At 45.3% G+C, this 21,280-nt stretch overlaps 1 protein-coding gene across 1 annotated transcript in view; it reads right to left on the bottom strand.

Moving 5' to 3' along the window:
- The window catches only part of LOC126191096 (uncharacterized), a 150,437-nt gene extending 129,494 nt beyond the window's left edge, over positions 1–20,943 (bottom strand). The window contains exons 1-2 of the mRNA XM_049931826.1: positions 20,799–20,943; positions 314–463 (exon numbers count right to left, since the gene is read on the bottom strand). Of these exons, the coding sequence (XP_049787783.1) occupies positions 314–463; positions 20,799–20,876 (228 nt within the window). The 5' untranslated portion in view covers positions 20,877–20,943. The remainder of the gene's footprint in view (positions 1–313; positions 464–20,798) is intronic.
- Between the last annotated feature and the right edge of the window lie 337 nt (positions 20,944–21,280).

Genomic DNA, 21,280 nt, shown 5'->3' on the forward strand with positions numbered 1-21,280 from the left:
TTGTCGTCCACTTTCGGATTCACCTTGGATACTCTAGTCATAAGGTGTTGCAGTTGGCAACCGTATGTATCACACATAATATCTCCATGTATACTTATCTGTTGTGTCGATATATCCTACGTCGCCATTTGAAACAGAAAAATGTACCATTGCCGCTATAGGTAATACTGAAAGTGCATTAAGACAGTGCATGCAATCTGTGAAAAAACAGTCTACAATTAGTTAAAAGTAAATGCAAGATTGTACCATAGGGACTCGTCTTAGAGCCGAAAACGCTCGAATCAGTGGAACAATTTGACATACACAAACTGACCGTATAGTCCTCCTTTATCTCTGTTTTGACGTCCAGCGTGAGGTTTATGGCTATCGCATTTTTGGACACTCTCTCTACTTCGTGATGTAGAATCTCCATCGCCAGATCTTCATTTCCTGGGCACTCCATGAAGTTTTCTATCTTAATGTGCTGCAAAAAGTAAAAAAAAAGGTTAGTTGAATGAATAGGAAATAGGTTAACTAGAGTAGGCAACACGTTAAGACATAAAAACCGTTTATTTGTTTAAATATCACAAAGACTAGGGGGTAGTCTGCAAAATTATAATATATGCAGACTCGCATGAGGAAATGTAGATAGCATAAAAGCAGTTGCCAAGAATGTGATTTGTATAAATTCGTTGGCCAAGAGAATGACTCCTATTACTTAGCAAAAACTTGGCTATTTGTAAGTATTGTATCAGTGGTCATACTGGAAAAAGGGACTATTGTTTTCCTTATCTCAAGATAAGCCTTGCGGGAACACCCTAACCTACCACGTGGCTAGGTATTCAGCTTGTGCAGTTGTGAAGGCTGGAAAATGAAGATCACCCATCCACATACAAGGACACTAACGATCTAGGTCAACTGCGTGTGTTACATAGGACAAGAAACCCCTCCCCTCCTTTACTCCTTGAGCTTCGTATTGATCTCAGTGTACCTTAGTGAGAGAAAGGACAGGCAGCAGGGGGTGGTCCTACTTAGAAAATGGCAGTAAATATCAACATAAATTACAAGGCAATACACTCTGACCATACAGTATTTGACTACAAAATAATAACGTCATGACATTTACTGTAGGCGCACCCACCTTCCATTGGTACGTGCTATACCGATTTACTCCGAATACCCACACATCTGTTTTCAGATATATGTAAATCACTACTGGAAAAAAATGAGTGCATCTACAAAGGCAACATCGATTTTGGTCCTATGACGGCACATGCCACCTGGGGGTAGTAGATGTACTGATAATAGTTTCAACATCGTCCACCAATAGATAGCGCAGTGGAATAGCTAGCAGAGCACCATCTGTGTCTATCCTTTAATACGGAATGCTCACAGCGAGGAGGCTCAGTGTGCCGCAAATGTGTAAAGCAAGCAGGAACCCATGCCACAGAGATGCACTAGTGTTTCCTATAGCCAACTGAGCGAATTCGAAAGGCGTAAAATTTTGGTCTTCCGAGTGGTGGTATGATCCTTTCGGAGAATTGACACGCAATTTGGATTCGCTGCGTCAGTTTTGCAACGACGCGAACATTCTCACGCCCTTACGCAAGTTGCTGGACGTCCACGAAGTACAGACGCCGTCCAGGATCGTCATATTTTATGGGCAGCAGCGGCATATGGTACAGCTACCACAGCACAGGTTCAAATGGTTCAAATGGCTCTGAGCACTGAGTTCAGTTCGCACTTCATTTTGGCGCCAATAGTACATCATTTTTGCCCAGAGTCTTTTCTCTGATAGAGGTTATCTACCTTCAGCAGTGGCCTACCTTAAATTTCTAGTAGTGTAATTCCTGCATGACGATAAGTGAGTCTTAAAGAATGAATGACGATTTTCCCGCTAAAGACGGTGTGGCCCACTTATGTAATTTTTGTGTTATTACGAAGTTATGTGTTATACATGTTTTGTGTTATTATGAAATTATGTGTCATATATGAAATTATTCGTGTAGTATTTTTGTTTTGTCATTGTCCTACCCATGAGAGGTAACGCTGATTCAGACATAAGTTTTGTAACGAAAGAAAAATTGTAATGTGTCGGCTTCTAAAGTTTTCATCAAAATAGAAAATAAATCTATTAAATGAGAGTCAGCATTTCAGTTAAGAAATATCCCCCCAGTCACCTGACACATGAAATGGGTAGGATGTATCTTATTCAGTTCGATTTTCTAAAGTTAATGAAAGACAGAAATAATCTGCAATGTGAATTTAGATAGGCTACCAGCTGCTATAGTGACGGCTTTAAGTTCAACCACCCCAGAACGCGTTATCTTAGAGAAACTCGCACCAGTTTCCGTTGCGCGCATTTGTAAAATAATTAATTTGTTTACCAAATTAATCAAATAAGGGTCAAAATATAGATACCATTTCTTATGGGCCTGGTATATTAGCAGCCAGGACGCAAAGTCGAGAAAAATTCTCTAAGGTTACGCGAGGAGATGGTCACACAGGTTCAATATAAATTAAAAATATATAAAGAACCAGCATACAGCCAAACAGCAGTCATATAGCACACTGTTGCAACAATAAATCTTATGTGAACTGAAGACCTCTAACCTCCACATTACGGTCGTAGAAAGGCAATGGCAAACTACCTCCTCTAGGACGTTGCCTAGTACGGCGGTGCGGGTCTCCCGCATCGTCCCCTACGCTCCTCGGGGTATGGGACCTCATTATCATCATCATCATCATCAACAGGGTGCACTAATTTTTTTTTTTTTTTGCCGGCAGCGTATGTGACTGAATAACTAGCATACTACAATACTTATAAAAAGTGTACTGACGCAGCGCAATAAAAGAACAGCACACCCAACATTCCACCAGCTGCCCACCCATGCTGTACAGACTTCTAATCTTGGGAACACCATCACCTGGCTGGCGGGACACCGCAACCTTCTGTGAAGTACTTCCCCACTTCCCCGCCTGGTGCCACGCCGAAGCAGGGCCACATGTGGTGTCAGCACGCCGAACAGGTATACCATTGTGCAGTACCTGAGGAGTTATCGCAGTCTGAACAATCTCCCCGCCATAGGATAGCAACGGTAGAGGCCGAGCGAAGTGGCTCAGTCTTTAACACAGTGATCTGGCCTCTGGAGGAGGCGTTTCAAATCCAGTTCGGCAATTCAGATTTAGGTTTCCTGTGTGTGGTGCACATCCTGTAAGACCTTCCGTACACACACCATTAGATTATTTGACTTGTCGCTCTAACGAAGTACCGGGTTCGATTCCCGGCGGGGTCAGGGATTTTCTCTGCCTCGTGATGGCTGGGTGTTGTGTGCTGTCCTTAGGTTAGTTAGGTTTAAGTAGTTCTAAGTTCTAGGGGACTGATGCCCATAGATGTTAAGTCCCATAGTGCTCAGAGCCATTTGAACCATCTAACGAAGTAGGCGAATGTCAGCAATATGTCTAATGGTCTTATTGTGGCGTGTTTATCTTCTGCCGTTAGGTCAGACGAGAGAAATGCCCCTTGCACGCTTAGAGCAGCAGATTGACGGTGACCAACTTTAAAACAGAACTTAATTAATTTTCACACACATTTATTAAAATAATAACATGCATAAACATTACTTAACTTGATTCTGGATGCTATTTACAACTGACAATCTGAAGTTCCTTTGGTCTTGGTACATTAATCTTATTCTCACATGTCCCCGATACTTGACAAAAGTGTCTATACATTTATCTTCATGGCTAAGTACAGGAATATGATAATCTCATTAGGCGCAGGCTGAAACTTGACTATATACTGGTACAGACTAATGCAGACTGGTACAGACTGGTGCAGACAAATGCAGACTGACTAATCGGAGGTCTGTACACTCGTTATAATACCTCGCGCGTTCAGGTATCACTGCACGAGTGCGATCCTCAATGGTTCTACGTTAGCAGAAATCTCATTTGCTGCGTTACATATTAATACACGGATCGTCAGAAGCAGAATTTGGTCCGTCTCTAAGGCAGCGCCATCTCATAGTGCGGAGACGGACGAGGGCTGCGCCTGCGCTGTTCTGCTTAGCAGGGCGCGCTCTAGTGGGAAAGTTGTGTACGCGCTGACTACACGGAACTACACTCCTGGAAATTGAAATAAGAACACCGTGAATTCATTGTTCCAGGAAGGGGAAACTTTATTGACACATTCCTGGGGTCAGATACATCACATGATCACACTGACAGAACCACAGGCACATAGACACAGGCAACAGAGCATGCACAATGTCGGCACTAGTACAGTGTATATCCACCTTTCGCAGCAATGCAGGCTGCTATTCTCCCATGGAGACGATCGTAGAGATGCTGGATGTAGTCCTGTGGAACGGCTTGCCATGCCATTTCCACCTGGCGCCTCAGTTGGACCAGCGTTCGTGCTGGACGTGCAGACCGCGTGAGACGACGCTTCATCCAGTCCCAAACATGCTCAGTGGGGGACAGATCCGGAGATCTTGCTGGCCAGGGTAGTTGACTTACACCATCTAGAGCACGTTGGGTGGCACGGGATACATGTGGACGTGCATTGTCCTGTTGGAACAGCAAGTTCCCTTGCCGGTCTAGGAATGGTAGAAAGATGGGTTCGATGACGGTTTGGATGTACCGTGCACTATTCAGTGTCCTCTCGACGATCACCAGTGGTGTACGGCCAGTGTAGGAGATCGCTCCCCACACCATGATGCCGGGTGTTGGCCCTGTGTGCCTCGGTCGTATGCAGTCCTGATTGTGGCGCTCACCTGCACGGCGCCAAACACGCATACGACCATCATTGGCACCAAGGCAGAAGCGACTCTCATCGCTGAAGACGACACGTCTCCATTCGTCCCTCCATTCACCCCTATCGCGACACCACTGGAGGCGGGCTGCACGATGTTGGGGCGTGAGCGGAAGACGGCCTAACGGTGTGCGGGACCGTAGCCCAGCTTCATGTAGACGGTTGCGAATGGTCCTCGCCGATAACCTAGGAGCAACAGTGTCCCTAATTTGCTGGGAAGTGGCGGTGCGGTCCCCTACGGCACTGCGTAGAATCCTATGGTCTTGGCGTGCATCCGTGCGTCGCTGCGGTCCGGTCCCAGGTCGACGGGCACGTGCACCTTCCGCCGACCACTGGCGACAACATCGATGTACTGTGGAGACCTCACGCCCCACGTGTTGAGCAATTCGGCGGTACGTCCACCCGGCCTCCCGCATGCCCACTATATGCCCTCGCTCAAAGTCCGTCAACTGCACATACGGTTCACGTCCACGCTGTCGCGGCATGCTACCAGTGTTAAAGACTGCGATGGAGCTCCGTATGCCACGGCAAACTGGCTGACACTGACGGCGGCGGTGCACAAATGCTGCGCAGCTAGCGCCATTGGACGGCCAACACCGCGGTTCCTGGTGTGTCCGCTGTGCCGTGCGTGTGATCATTGCTTGTACAGCCCTCTCGCAGTGTCCGGAGCAAGTATGGTGGGTCTGGCACACCGGTGTCAATGTGTTCTTTTTTCCATTTCCAGGAGTGTATGTACACAACACTGTGATTTTCCTACTTTGCTCCAGAAAAATACTAGGATTGTTCCTTTGAAAAACGGGCACATCCGATTTCCTTCCCCATCCTTCTGTAATACAATTTTGTGCTCCGACTCTAACGACCGCACTGTCGAAGTGGTATTAAACGCTAATCTTCCTTCTTTAAGGAATAGTAGGGGAAACACACTTTATTTAAAAAACAAGACAAACTAAAAAAAGTGCACATACAATCCTCTTTATGCCCACGCATAACCTACCAGAAAGTCGGCTTTGGCCCGACTGACAACGCCACTCACTATACGCCCCTTCTAACACTCTTATCTTATTCCTATGACCACTATGACAGGTATGTCAGGCGTAAAATCATCACGCAGCCTGCTTCAAATGCACATCCCCCAACATTACCTGGCAGACTTTCACAAGAACTATGTTGTCACTCATACATGGATGTTTGTACTGCTGTGCAGGTGAGAAACAAGTCCAGGCACATTGCCCATTCGTGTATCCAAACAACTGTCGGACTCAACTGTAAAAACAGACAAACGCTCCCAAATCCCGCATTACTCATGTAGGTGTAAATGTGATCATGACGCCACTTACTGTTATGACTCGTAATTTTAGTATACATAATGTCACTACGATACAACCGCGTTACGCTACTGCTTGGTTCATGTTTTCTTCCGTGCCTTAGGATCCTTACTGCTCTAATGATAAAATGCATAATAGTATTTTGATGCTCCCTTGCGCGGTTGGTAATAAGTCGCTGGGCGTAGAGGTAGTCGTGTAATACCAGAACCAAAATTATTTTTCACCTGCATGATACGTTTCGGGAAATGATTTTAATTTTCAGGTAATTTACTGTCGAGAGGACTTTTCTAGCAGAAGTGATAACAACGTGCCATTTTCTGGAAGTAACCTAAGATTAGAATTCTGTAATCAAACAAAACATCAGGATTTCGAATATTGCTTACTTTCTAATACTCCCTTGCTGTGTGTTTCTGCTGGTAGAACTTGTCTGCGTTACAGCATTCTCCACTTCTATGACGTGGAGGGCATGGATGGTCGCTGTCTGACTGGGAGCACGCTGGCAGAATTCTTTCTCTAGCCACTTTCCCGACGGTCACCAGTGGACACTGAGACGGATAAACACACTTATTTTTTAATTCGTTTTTAATAAAGTGCATTTCTCTACCATTTCCTTTCCAATGCACTAGACACTGGACTTTCTACCTGCCGAGTGGCGCGTGAGCACTGGGACAATTGTACTCACCGTAGGTCTCCTCGCGTTTTTAAGTAATGGTACATTTCCTGTATCATACCTCTTATATTTGTTGAAGTATGTCTAACACGTGATGATGTAATTTGTTGAAATAATACACTGCAGTAGTAGTTAAACATTTAAAACCATGTATTTTCGATTACAGGATAACAGTGATTAAACTGTATGAAGTAAATTTGCCATTAACTTCTAAACGGTTTGCGCTAGAACGTTCAAACTGCACGGTTGGCCACGGGGGCATGATCGGAATTAGTATGCGCTTTATGGTTTGGTTTAGCGACGAAGCCCACTTTCACTTGCACAGGTACGTCAATAAGAAAAATTGGCGCATTTGGAGCACTGAGAATCCTGATTTCGCGATCGAGAACTCTCTTCGCCCTCAGCAGGTGACTGTGTGGTGTCCAATGTCCAATTATGGAATAATTGGTGCGATATTCCTCGACGACACGATGACTGCCTAACTGTACGTGAAGGTTTTGGAAGATGATTTCATCCCCATTATCCAAAGTACCCTGATTTCGACACAATGTGGTTCATGCAAGACGGAGCTTGACCCTATCGAAGCAGAAGAGTTTTTAATGTCCTGGAGGAGCACTTTAGGGACCAAATTCTGGTTCTGGGGTACCCACAGGTCACTGGCATGGGCCTCGATTGGCCGCCATATTCTCCGGATTTTAACAAATACGACTCCTTTCTGTGGGGCTACATTAAAGACAAGGTGTACAGCAATAACCCCGAAACCATTGCTGAACTGAAGACAGCGATTCAGGAGATCATCGACAGCATCGATGTTCCGACACTTCAACGGGTCATCCAGAATTTCGCTATTCGTCTGAGTCACATAATCGCCAATGGTGGCAGGCATATCGAACATCTCATAACGTAAATCCGAATATCAGCAGTGACTATTACATGTTGAATAACGTGTGTGCACACCGTAGTTTGTAACTAATTTCCTTTTTTTCATATTGTTCGATAATTGTCAACCTGTACCTTACAATGGAAGTGTGAGTATTTGGAAGTAATCTGTAACATAGCAAATAGCTATAGGACGAGGGATTGCTTGCAGTAAATGCCCTGGCGTCTTTAAATTATAGAAATTATAGTTATTCAGTTACATACTGTATTGTTAAAGTGTATTACTTCCTCATTTACGCCACCATTTTCTGATTCGTCTCACTACGGTGTACAGAGCACAAATGACGAGGTTCTAGAAATAAAAAGAAAAGGGGAGGTGCTCCCCACCAATTAATGCGTTCCTATTGGTCTGGAGAGAGAGAGAGAGAGAGAGAGAGAGAGGGAGAAGGCGTTTGTCGCCTTTTTTTAACTCAGGCAGTTGCCCTCAGAGGCGTGATAATTTCGACCCGCCCCCTGCTTACCGCTGTCGAAGAGATTATAGTGTGGGTGGGAGGAGCCTTGTGTATTACGAACAGCGGCGTCTTTCGGGCCGCATTCAACTTTTTGGTAGGTCATCCATGGTCACGAAGAGGATTGCACGTACGCTTCTGCCGTAAACCTCTATAACAACAGTTTTTAATGGCGAGAATGAAGGCCGAAGTTGATTTACAGTTCTCCAGCGACACGATCAAAGAAAACTTTAATTATGCTATGCTTCGTATAAAAAATACATGATACCAATCTCCCACTAGTGTAAAACATATCCCAACCCTTCCACATGGGCACAGCGGAAACCCACCTCCTTTCTTATCTACACCTATTTTGATTAGGAACTTGAACGGCATCCGAAATACAACAGACGATCCCAGTACATATATTGGGCGACTGTACCACAGCGTACACATACCACCTTACGGTTGTGGCGGAGAGTACATTAAGACTCGACGTTCCATTTGCGTGGAAGGAATAGATGTTAGTAGACATCCGTTTAGTATTTTAAATATGGTGCTTGCAGTAAATATCATGGTGTCATTATTTTATAGAGTTCAGTCACACAGTCACTGTAATACCTGGTAATTTATGGTAATATCTGCTGCCATTTTCTAAGTACGATAACTTCGCTGCCGATGGTCCTTCCTCTCACTCTGATACACAGAGCACAAATAACGAAACTCAGAGAGAAAAGGAGGGGATGGGTTTTCCGCATTTTTAACACACGCGGTTGGATATATCGTTATCTGTCGTCGTATTGGTACAGTGGATTGGTGGCTTCCATTTTCCAGCCTTCGCTATTGTCCAAGGTACGTGCTGGTCACATGCCGTCGTAAGGGGGTTCCCAGTTGTCTTACTTTATATTGAGATGAGAAGAAGAAAGGGCACTTTGCCCAGTATTCAAACTGACACCCTACTTCTGCGTGCACAAGACTGAAGGAGCTCTGGGAGCATTATGGGCAGGGCTCTCCTACCACCTCGGGATTTTGACTATCTACCGTGCCAGTCGGGCAGAGTTTGGCACGGTATCCCTCATCAGGATAGCCAACAACTCTGTCAATCAATGTCAAGCCGAATAACTGCTTGCATAAGGGGCAGAATTGGACCTAAGCGTTATTGTCTTGCTCAATTTCTGAAGCTCTTTCTCTCTAAGAAATCGTAGGATTCAGAGTATTGTAAGTTGGAAAAATGCTTTAGTAAAAGCTATATTCATTTTGTCACAGACCATATTCAGGAATGAAAAATGGAAATTACTAACTGTGTAGCTACTGAATCCAGATTTCCATCTATTGCGAATCGAAAAATCGTTTCAGGCAAAAACAATATCTCGGCCGCAGAACCGGATTTTCCATTGAAAAACTGGTGTTGTCAGTGGAAAAATGAGTGTTTATTGTAAGAACTCCTTCTAGCTGAAAACTGATAGTATTATTAAATAGCATATATCTGATACAGACATGTTTACGTATGATATTTCAGTACGATGTGTACCTTTAGAAATATTGAATGAATCGAGTGTGCCTCTCTGCATATATGCGAAGCTTCTGACTTTTCCAAGACAGTTCCAGATGTCAAAGCAAGATGTCCTGTAAGTAATAGGACAATAATCTGTGATTAATAATGCATTTATCTGTGGTTAACGAACGCTTCTTATTCACTGTGTTAGTGAAGCAACAGTGGTTTCGTTTCGGATTCATTTCTGCACCTTGTTAACGGTGTTCGTGAGCACTTGGAAAGAACAGAACTAAGGGGCAAAGCTTCTTAGTTTCAACAAAGAAACTTTTGATAAAAGTGCCACAGATTGACGAGTCATGTCATTTTCAAATTGACTTCATTGACACAGAAACCTCAGCTATTATGCACACTGTATGAACTACATGTAAGGGATTCTCGGCAGATTTATCAGCGGACATTCGTTGCAGCTCAGGGACAGAAACGCTAGAGCAATGTTTTTATGATCGCTCTGATACCAGGTAGATACTTTTCATGAGTATTATTATGACGTCGAGAATGAATCTCTCAATCAGCAGAGGAGTGTGCGCTGGTTTGAAACTTGCTACTAGATTAAAACTGTGAGCTGGTTGGGGCCCACTCTCAGATCCAATAGTAATGTGCCCCCCCGCCACCCCCACCCCCTATGACGTTTAGAATTCGAGTTCCAATGCAGCTATCAGCGCCCTATCGCCAATCATACTGGAAGACAATCGGTTGGTTTCAAGAAGGGGAAAGATACCAGAGAAGCAATTGCTCTTAGTAATAGAAGACAGATGTTTAAAAAATTGTATTATAGTAGCATATGTTCACCTAGAAAATTACTTAGTCAGTATAATGAGGAACAAGATGTGTGCAATAAGAAGATTGGGTTAAGGCATAGATACACAAATTATCTACACTATCTGATAAAAAATATCAGGACACTTAATACACTAATTTCGGTTACGTCCGCCCGTTGCTTTTATGATGACTTGAACACTACGGGGGACACATTTTAAGAGACTTTTGAATGCCTGTCTTCCTCACGAGCCGAAAACAGAGAAGATCGTGAGCGAAGTCGATTTTCTGACTCATCCCAAAGCTGTTCCATTGGGTTCAGATCTACACTCTAGGCAGGCCAGACCATATCAGGAATGTTACTGCCCCTAGACCACGGTCTACAGTTGCTGCATAAGATATAATGCATTGTCGTGCTGCTAGAAACAGTCATGGTTTCCAAACTGACCCTCTACTGTGCGCAGTACACAATACTGTAAAATGTGTTCTTATCCTCCCGCATTTACTGTTTTCTTAAGGGCAATAAGGAGACTACGGCCCAACCACGAAAGAAACTTCCTTAGCGTAACATACTTCACTGTTGGCAGTACACTTGGTGGTATGTAAAGTTCTCGACATTCGTCAAACCCAAGCCCACATAGGGTATAGCGTGATTGATCACTCCACATCACTTGTTTCCAGTCATTCAGTACAGAAGTGTGTGGCTTATGATGAACTGCTGTACAATGTACCCAATTCTTTCTAACTTCTTATCCACAATTACTGAACTAGCTGGACGCTTGGCACCACTTTGGAACTCATGAGTGAGTCCTCCAGTTGGTTCCACAGGCTTTTTTACAACCATTCTCTGCAATGGTCGATGGTCGCTGTTTGTCAGTACACAAGGCCTGCCTGGTATTGATTTAGCTGTGGGTGTTCCTTCGCGTTTTTCTTCTCAGTTATATGAACAGTCGATTTGGACAGCTCTAGAAGGGTTAAAATGTTCCTGATGCATTTTTTATTCACGAGACATCCAATGACTAGTCGACGTTTGGAGTTACTGAGCTCTCCCAACCGGCCAATTCTGCTGTTACCGCTTCTCTACTGGCACCCCAATACTCCTTGTCTCCTTTTATACTGGCAGGGCCACCTCTTCTCACATCTAGAAGTCACCTCCGGATACTTCTGATCAGATAATGTACAAGATCCACAGAACACAAAGAGAATATCAGAAAGACAAGTTTGTGTAAAGAAGGATACTAGACAATGATTGTAGCGTACTAGTACGCAACCGAAGCAATGGAGGCAGTGTATGAAACTTCGTGGAGAGGAATAAAACTGCAAGAGGAACATAAACTACCTGACAAAAAAGTGAAGCATACAGAAGACATGGTCGTAGGTCAATGTGTGTAGTGTTCTTATAAGGCCTGGTTCGAGAATAAGAGGCATGGGGGGGGGGGGGGGAGCAGCTTCAGTAGTTGAGTGATCGCAGTGAATGGTACAGAGATGCTTCGTACTCGTATGAGACAGCGTTAACAGCACCTGACAAAGTTTGAAAATTGCCTCATTGTGATTCTCCATTTGGCTGGCTTTTTGGATCTTGCGATACCCAGATTTTTTGAGGCATTTGTAAGCAGCACTGGTCCTTTGGTGGACTGGATGGGAGCGTGAGGGCAGGCACAGTCGTCGTCAAAGTCCCTATCGGTCACGTGTGAACACCACAAAGGAAGACAGCCGTATTGAGCACATCGTAGCCCCTTCGCATCTGCACCTGCCATCCGAGAGCGTTCTGTGTCGTTTCGCGCCACTGGTCGTAGACTGGCACATCCAGACTAGTGAATTACCGTCACATGCATAGGCTGCCGTTAACACCACAACACAAACGACTGCGTTTCGAATGGCGCGATGTCGGGAAGTATGGGCTATTGATGAATGAAGCCGCATTGCATACATCGATACATGAATCGCAGTTATTTACTATCCAGATGAGCATCGTTGGCGGATATGGCGGCGGCCTTGGAGAGAGGTCCCACTCCTCCAATGTGTTGGGGAGATCCATCGCTGTTATTCCTGGCGGTATGCTGTGGGGATCCATGAGGTAAGACTTCAGGTGATGGCTGGCAGAGATTGGGGCAACTCTGACGGCACAATGGTACACCCTGTGTCCTCATGTGTAACCTCTCATGTAACAGTAAGTGCCGTTGAAACTTCCTGGCAGATTAAAACTGTGTGCCGGACCGAGACTCGAACTCGGGACCTGTGCCTTCCGCGGGCAAGTGCTCTACCAACTGAGCTACCCAAGCACGACTCACGCCCCGTCCTCACAGCTTTACTTCTGCCAGTACCTCGTCTCCTACCTTCCAAACTTTACAGAAGCTCTGCTGCGAAACTTTCAGAACTAGCACTCCTGAAAGAAAGGAATAGCTCAGTTGGTAGAGCACTTGCCCGCGAAAGGCAAAGGTCCCGAGTTCGAGTCTCGGTCCGACACACAGTTTTAATCTGCCAGGAAGTTTCATATCAGCGCACACTCCGCTGCAGAGTGAAAATCTTATTCTAGTAAGTGCCGTTCTTCGACAGGACAATACTTGTCCACACATGGCACATGTCTCTATGAATTGTGTGAGCGATGTTGTGATCATCAAGATCCCTAGATCTATTCCCGATAGAACATGTGGGACCAGCTCGGGCATCAACTCCGTCCCAGTACCAGTATCCAGGATATAGAAGACAAGTTACAACAGGTGCCAACTAGCTCCTCAGGAGAGGATACGACGGCTTTGCGGCACCTTCTCCATCCAGTCAGTGCACGCATCCACGCCGAAAGGGAGTGCAACGTCATACTGGTAAGTGGACTCATAAAGCCAAGTCCATCGTAAATTTGACTCGATGTTGTAATAATGGAAATAACACCACATAGTGTCACTTCCTTTCCTCTTCCCCTTCTGGTGCATCACGCTTTCTGTCAATCAGTGTATACTAATATTGATAATCATATCCCACATAGGCATTTGGCCAGATGGAAGGAAGCCCCGTTGAAAGCAATGAACGGCATACTCAGCAGAAAATATGACTAAAGAACAAGCAAAGCAAATACGAAGAGTGGTTGTAATTAGGACTTTCTCACAATCAAACCTGCGAACGACACAAGGTTGCAAGACGTGAAAGAATTCTCCTAATCAGGAAGTGAAACTACAAAGAATGACCGAAACAAGAAAGGTATTAGAAGCAAATTGGTACATGCGAAGAGAGCTTTTTTAAATAAATGAACTCTACTGCTATCATATATTGATTTTATTGATTGGCGACTGCATGGAGTGCTGTGTGCACAACGACCATATACGTTAAATTAAAAGGAAAGTCAGCGTTGGCCGCAATATTGATGCCATAAAACATCAATATTACGGCCAACGCTGACTTTCCTTTTAATTTAATATATTGATTAATAGGACACTGGGGAAGAAGATCCTGGAAGTACATTCGGAGCACAGCATCGTATGAGACTGAAACTTGGAACAGCGGAAATCACGAGAAGAAGTAAGGGGAAACATTTGAGATGTGGTGAAAACGAAGAGTGTTCAAAATTAAGTAGACAGCTAACGTACAAAATGTAGAAGTACTGAAAAGAACAGACGAGATAATAAGTCAATTGGCAACCCTTACCAAAAGAAGGAACTGGTTGTGGGGGCTTCTGCTATGGCTTCTGGGAATAGTTACCTTAGCACTGTAAGGAACAGCAGCGGGGATATCAGTATAGGAAGGGGAAGACTAGACAGTGCTGATGTATAAGATATGTAGATGTGGAAACATTAGCACAAAACAGGAAAAAAAATGGAGAGCGAAACGAAACCAGTCGAAATATTGATAGCTTAAAGAAATATCAGGAACTGTATGCTCCACATGTGCTTAAGTAAATTTGTTTCAATCATCACATGTACTACTGATGTAATATGGAGCTAGTTGAGTGGTACGTACACCAAACCACAATAAAATGAAATAAAAGCAAATTTTATCACAAAAATACACTCCTGGAAATTGAAATAAGAACACCGTGAATTCATTGTCCCAGGAAGGGGAAACTTTATTGACACGTTCCTGGGGTCAGATACATCACATGATCACACTGACAGAACCACAGCCACATAGACACAGGCAACAGAGCATGCACAATGTCGGCACTAGTACAGTGTATATCCACCTTTCGCAGCAATGCAGGCTGCTATTCTCCCATGGAGACGATCGTAGAGATGCTGGATGTAGTCCTGTGGAACGGCTTGCCATGCCATTTCCACCTGGCGCCTCAGTTGGACCAGCGTTCGTGCTGGACGTGCAGACCGCGTGAGACGACGCTTCATCCAGTCCCAAACATGCTCAATGGGGGACAGATCCGGAGATCTTGCTGGCCAGGGTAGTTGACTTACACCTTCTAGAGCACGTTGGGTGGCACGGGATACATGCGGACGTGCATTGTCCTGTTGGAACAGCAAGTTCCCTTGCCGGTCTAGGAATGGTAGAACGATGGGTTCGATGACGGTTTGGATGTACCGTGCACTATTCAGTGTCCCCTCGACGATCACCAGTGGTGTACGGCCAGTGTAGGAGATCGCTCCCCACACCATGATGCCGGGTGTTGGCCCTGTGTGCCTCGGTCGTATGCAGTCCTGATTGTGGCGCTCACCTGCACGGCGCCAAACACGCATACGACCATCATTGGCACCAAGGCAGAAGCGACTCTCATCGCTGAAGACGACACGTCTCCATTCGTCCCTCCATTCACGCCTGTCGCGACACCACTGGAGGCGGGCTGCACGATGTTGGGGCGTGAGCGGAAGACGGCCTAACGGTGTGCGGGACCGTAGCCCAGCTTCATGGAGACGGTTGCGAATGGTCCTCGCCGATACCCCAGGAGCAACAGTGTCCCTAATTTGCTGGGAAGTGGCGGTGCGGTCCCCTACGGCACTGCGTAGGATCCTACGGTCTTGGCGTGCATCCGTGCGTCGCTGCGGTCCGGTCCCAGGTCGACGGGCACGTGCACCTTCCGCCGACCACTGGCGACAACATCGATGTACTGTGGAGACCTCACGCCCCACGTGTTGAGCAATTCGGCGGTACGTCCACCCGGCCTCCCGCATGCCCACTATACGCCTTCGCTCAAAGTCCGTCAACTGCACATACGGTTCACGTCCACGCTGTCGCGGCATGCTACCAGTGTTAAAGACTGCGATGGAGCTCTGTATGCCACGGCAAACTGGCTGACACTGACGGCGGCGGTGCACAAATGCTGCGCAGCTAGCGCCATTCGACGGCCAACACCGCGGTTCCTGGTGTGTCCGCTGTGCCGTGCGTGTGATCATTGCTTGTACAGCCCTCTCGCAGTGTCCGGAGCAAGTATGGTGGGTCTGACACACCGGTGTCAATGTGTTCTTTTTTCCATTTCCAGGAGTGTAGATTGGCGATGACGTTTAGCGCTGTGCAAACAAGGTGTCATTGATCTCTGGGGAGTGAGAAATTTCCACACAGAGATTACTTACAGTGCATGAGACGCTTATCAAGTAGGTATATGTTTAGCTTTCGCATGCCTCTCTAATAGCATCACCGTTTCTTCGTTTATCTTTCTTTGCTGTTTCCGGAAATGAATTTGGTGTACATTTTGTGATGGGCTTGGGCTGGTTTTTCAGGTTTCGAATTGCACGACTGATGTTGACGGTGGCTCAGAAAATAGGAACCGTATTGGCCCCCGCTCTTTTTAACGTCTATACAAATTATCAGCCACTGTCATAGCACACCTGTAATTTCCTTTATGTGAATGATATGGCACTGACAACTCAGGCTAACTCTTTGAAGAAGACGGATGCTTTGATGATATTGAGTGTCTACTGCCCAAACCCACTTCAAACTCAACTGTGTGCTTTCATCTTGAACACAGACAGACATATAGTAAGTGCAGCGTCTCAGGGTAAGTAAACAATTGGCTGCTGCACCAGATTCAAAGAGTGTCACACTGCCATAACACAAGTTTGAAATTGGAAGTCAGAAATAATATCCCCAGTCACAAACTCTAATAACAACAACATTATAAATCTACGTCTCTAAGGTATGTGTCTTGTACGTAAAACTACGCCAAAGAAGTCGACAGGCAACAAATGAAGCGTGCATCCTTATCACTGGATGTCATTGCCGACACCACTTGCGCAAGTACGTCATATGGCAGGTACTGCTCCAGCAGACATGCATCGTGAGGCAGCTACCAGTGAGGAGAGACAAAACCCGGTCAAAGACCAGCCATCCATTCCATGATTATGAATTAACCGTCCAGAGATTGAACTCAGGGAAAATCTCCATGAAAACCAGAAACGACCCAATCCAAAGCAATAATAGAAATATGGAAAGCTGGAAACGATCCACTTCGGCCTAGCCATCTGGAAATCTCCTTCCTGATTACCAAGAGAAATGGATTCGATGGAGTTCTCCCATTCGCCTTTACCCTGGAATTGGAAGGTCGAGTCATAGCCTCCAAAAAGGGGGAATTCCAGTCGTCTCTATCAACTGCGACCGCAGAGAAAGGCAAACCACAGAAAACTTGCTTTGCTGCCAGCACCAAGGAAGACCTACTTCAGGCAGCCCCAAATCTTCTTGAAGTTGCCTGCTTTTGGACATCCAGCGTGTTATCTTCCACTTACATCAAGCCGGACTTGTTTCCTTCAAGTTACTTGTTTTATATATTTACTACTTTCCTTCTGTGCTTATTTGTACTCATGCTTCTGACGCGAATAAAGAAACCGCTGACTATAAGAAAACAATGGTATCATCGTCGATACAAGACATCATGTACAATTATTGAACTAAACTTCTCGATGCACCAATTTTAAACTATCGCAGATCTTTGGGATGCCCCAGAACATCGTTTACAAGTCAAAAGGGGATAAATAAAGTTGATTTCCCGATAGGTAGGTCTTTATACGTTTCTAACATTATCTATTGATACCGACAGTAACATATTAAATATATTTATGGTAAACTATAGCATAATGGCAATTAAAGACATAGAGCTTACAAACCTGTCCACGATCACGTTTGGCATTTTATTCATAAATTCACAATAACCTGTTTCGACTTACTGTCACTATCAGATCTTTAGGAGTACATGAGGAAGTGATATTGAAATGGAGAGTGTTTTAGTTCTTGCCTATTGCACTAGTCAGTGCTGCTTCATCACTTAAATACCGGAAATCCCTCGCTCATTTGCTTGTTTGTGCAAATTATGTGCTATTGATAACTGTATAAAAATAATCCTAATGATTCGATAATGACAGTAAACTGAAACTTGTTATTGTTAACTGTGCCGTAGTGTGCGATCAAGATCGACGTTTAAGAATATAGAGCACAACAGAAATAAAACAAGATGTTACAAGCCATCAAATACATGGATGACATCTTTGAACGAACAACAGAGAGTGCCCAGTAATTTTTGACCAACATAAGTGAAAAGAGACCACTGACTTCAACGGAGTCCATTTCCAGCATTATTTGTAGAGAGCAGCTCTCCCATTCATTTATAGTGTGATGCAAAAATTTGTAAACTCCACTCACGGGTTATGTCTTACGTCTGTTCCGACTGGCCAGATTGCAGCCGACAAAGCAGTACGAGCAGCGATCTGCAAGGTGTGTGTGAAGAGTAGTGAGACTGTCAGTACTGCAAGCGGTCTGATAACTTTGCTTTGGTCCACTTGTGTAGACCGTTGTGTTCATCCTTTACAGATGCTCAGTCCAAATTTCAGCTCCGTACAGCCATCATGTGATTTTTTAGAGTTACGTCTTTGTTGGGTGTTACGAAAATGGAACAGCGGAATTTAGAGCAAGGTTATGCAATCACGTTTTGTGTTAAACTTGGGGAATCCGCGAGAGTGACAGACCTATGGGGAACATTTCTCATCTACAGTACAAGTTTTTCGCTGGCACAAATCGTTTTTGGAAGGCCAAGAAGAGGTTGGTTAACGTCGCTCAGAGAGACCTTCAACTTAAAAAACCGACGAAAACTTCGAACGTATGCGTGCTCTGGTGAGATCAGGCAAACTGTCAACCAAGTGTTAAAGATGTCCCTGAAAGTCTCAGGGGAATGGTGACTCTAGTGAGACCGGACATTGCAGATGAGTGGATATCGCATCATGACAACGCCTCGTGTCACATGGCCACGTCCATCACAGAATTTTTGACCCTAGAAGACATTCCTGTTGTTGTACAGCCTCCACTATTCACCTGATCTGAGCCCTTATGACTTCTTTCTTTTCCACGAATTGAAAAAGTCTTAAATGACCTCATTTTGGGGCTCTGCAGAGCACTAAAAAAGAATGTGACCGACTTAATGAGGGTACTATCAATTGAGGCCTTTCAGCTCAGCTACCAAGACAGGGAACATCGACTCCGCCGCTGTCTAGCAGCCGAAGGGTACTATTTTCAAGGGGACAATATTGTTGTTTGAAAAAATAAAGACTTTGGTAAATAAAAAATCAGTCTCATTACTTTTGTCACTGACCTTGTATGATCGTGCAACATGTGATCAGCATGTCGCTAATACCTCCAGCCGTTATTGCCGGTTGATGAATTCTGATGCAGTTGCTTATTTCTTCAAGCAGCTCCTCATTCGGCCTCACAAGGGCATAGTAGACCGCGTACCAGACCTGGCTACCTCACAAAAAAAAAAAAAATGTAAGGAGGTACCGCGAACCGAACCCGTGTCCTTCCACGCCGACTGCAGTGACACTAATCATTCATCTACGGAGACGTTCTTTGATTATGTATTAGATGATTTTTAGCATTCCAATGAATTGCTACGAGTGTCATTCCGTATGTCGTGGTAACTATAATATATCGTGCGTACACTCTAATTTCAGTAAACTCATTCGAAAGCCTGTAGCAGGTAATATCGAAATCAACCGACAGACTGCGACCGCACGCGAGGGTAGCTCGGTGCCAACTCCTGAGACAGTCAATGCGAGGTTGGCTGTGCCACAAGGTGGATGTAAGCAGAGTGGAATAGCAATTATAAGTGACAATTGCCTTTCTGGCCGGCAGAACTGCTACTCAGCGTCATGCGGAACTACGAACAGCGGTGGATGATGATGATGTTTGGTTTGTGGGGCGCTCAACTGCGTGGTTATCAGTGCCCGTACAATTTCCCAATCTTTGCTCAGTCCAATTTCGCCACTTTCCTGGATGATGATGAAATGATGAGGACAACACAAACACCCAGTCATCTAGAGGCAGGTGAAAATCCCTGACCCCGCCGGGAATCGAACCCGGGACCCCGTGCTCGGGAAGCGAGAACGCTACCGCGAGACCACGAGCGGCGGACGAACAGCGGTGGGTGACGGCGAAAGCGTCCGGCACTGCTGGATAATGCAATCTCCATAATAACGCTACAACCCACATGACTGACGTTATCAACAATTGTGTACAGCGGCAGGGGTCGACAATCCTCCCCCACCCACCCTCCTCACCACACCCCAATCCATGCGACTTCGATCTGATTCCACAACTGAAGAAACCCACGTGGAACGCGCTTTGCAAACAGGGCGGATATCCTCGCGGCATTCCGACTACAGATGGCGCATATTCTTGGCAGTGCCGATGGCATTCAAAGCCTTCCCCATCGCTGGCAGTGCTGTCTGGATCCACTGGGAGACTTCTCTGAAGGACATTTTCTTCCATTTGTGCTCATGCACAATAAATTTACACGGAGTTCCAATGCCTTTGTTCCGTTTCACCCTTTGCCTCGACCTCCTGTACTAGAACCTTAGTTGGCATTCAGATACACACTGCCTTACCGGTTCAAAGCATATAGTGACATTTCTATGTTCTCGCATTATCGTAAGATACACCATAGTTGCCATGACTTATGGAATGAACCCCGTACATGAACTGTCATTACTTCATTGCAACCATAATTTTAAGAGGAGTAATGCCGTACGATTCTACAAACATCAAAAATATTCACATGCAGACTGATAGAAATTGTAAGCATTATTTCATTAGGTCTCCATTTAATATTCTGGGTCGCTTCGCCTGGAAACGGGAATATTGTCATACTGTCTAACTTAATGACAGTGTTGATTCTCGCATCATAAAGGCGAACGAGTTCAGAGAAGCGGGCAACTGTTACCTGTACTTCAAAACCAAAACAAAACGTTTGGGTTCCCGTCAAGTGGAATAACTTCTGAGGCTTCGACAGTTATAATACTGAAACTGTGAGGGTTGATTGCATAGCGCTCCGCTGATCTCTTTCGTCCCATCAGTAAAGCAACAGCGCACCTACATAAGAAACTGGGTCACTTCCATCACCGTACAAAGTATTTACATTATACTCGGGCGACGACAGCACGGCGACAGTCGCGAAGGTGAAGAGAAGACACACGCCAACAACGTGCTGGCCCATGATTGGATCCCGCCAGTCCGGCACGTGTCAACAACGTAATGCACCGCACCACCTGGAAACGCCTCCTGCCTCTAGTAGCATTTATATGAGTGGCGGGGGACTTCCGCCGCTGATAGTTTCGCTCATTTACGAATTTTTCAGCCGCGAAGCTGCGTGTGCTATCGCGGCTTCCAACCTCCCGGGCAGTCCTCCAACAATTAACAGCTGACCTAACAACACAGGAAATGGAGACCGCTTTTTGTTCTTGTTTCCTGCACCGCTCCATGTTGCTCCATCGCTTAAATACCGGAAAGCCTTATCACAGCGAACTCTTTACCACGTACTTAGAGCGTCCGAGGGCGTAGGGATTTGCGGACTTTCAGATGCAACACAATGTATACCCTGCAACTTTCACTTTTGTCACG

This window comes from Schistocerca cancellata, chromosome 6 (assembly GCF_023864275.1).
Source record: "Schistocerca cancellata isolate TAMUIC-IGC-003103 chromosome 6, iqSchCanc2.1, whole genome shotgun sequence".
NCBI classification, from domain to species: Eukaryota; Metazoa; Arthropoda; class Insecta; order Orthoptera; family Acrididae; genus Schistocerca; species Schistocerca cancellata.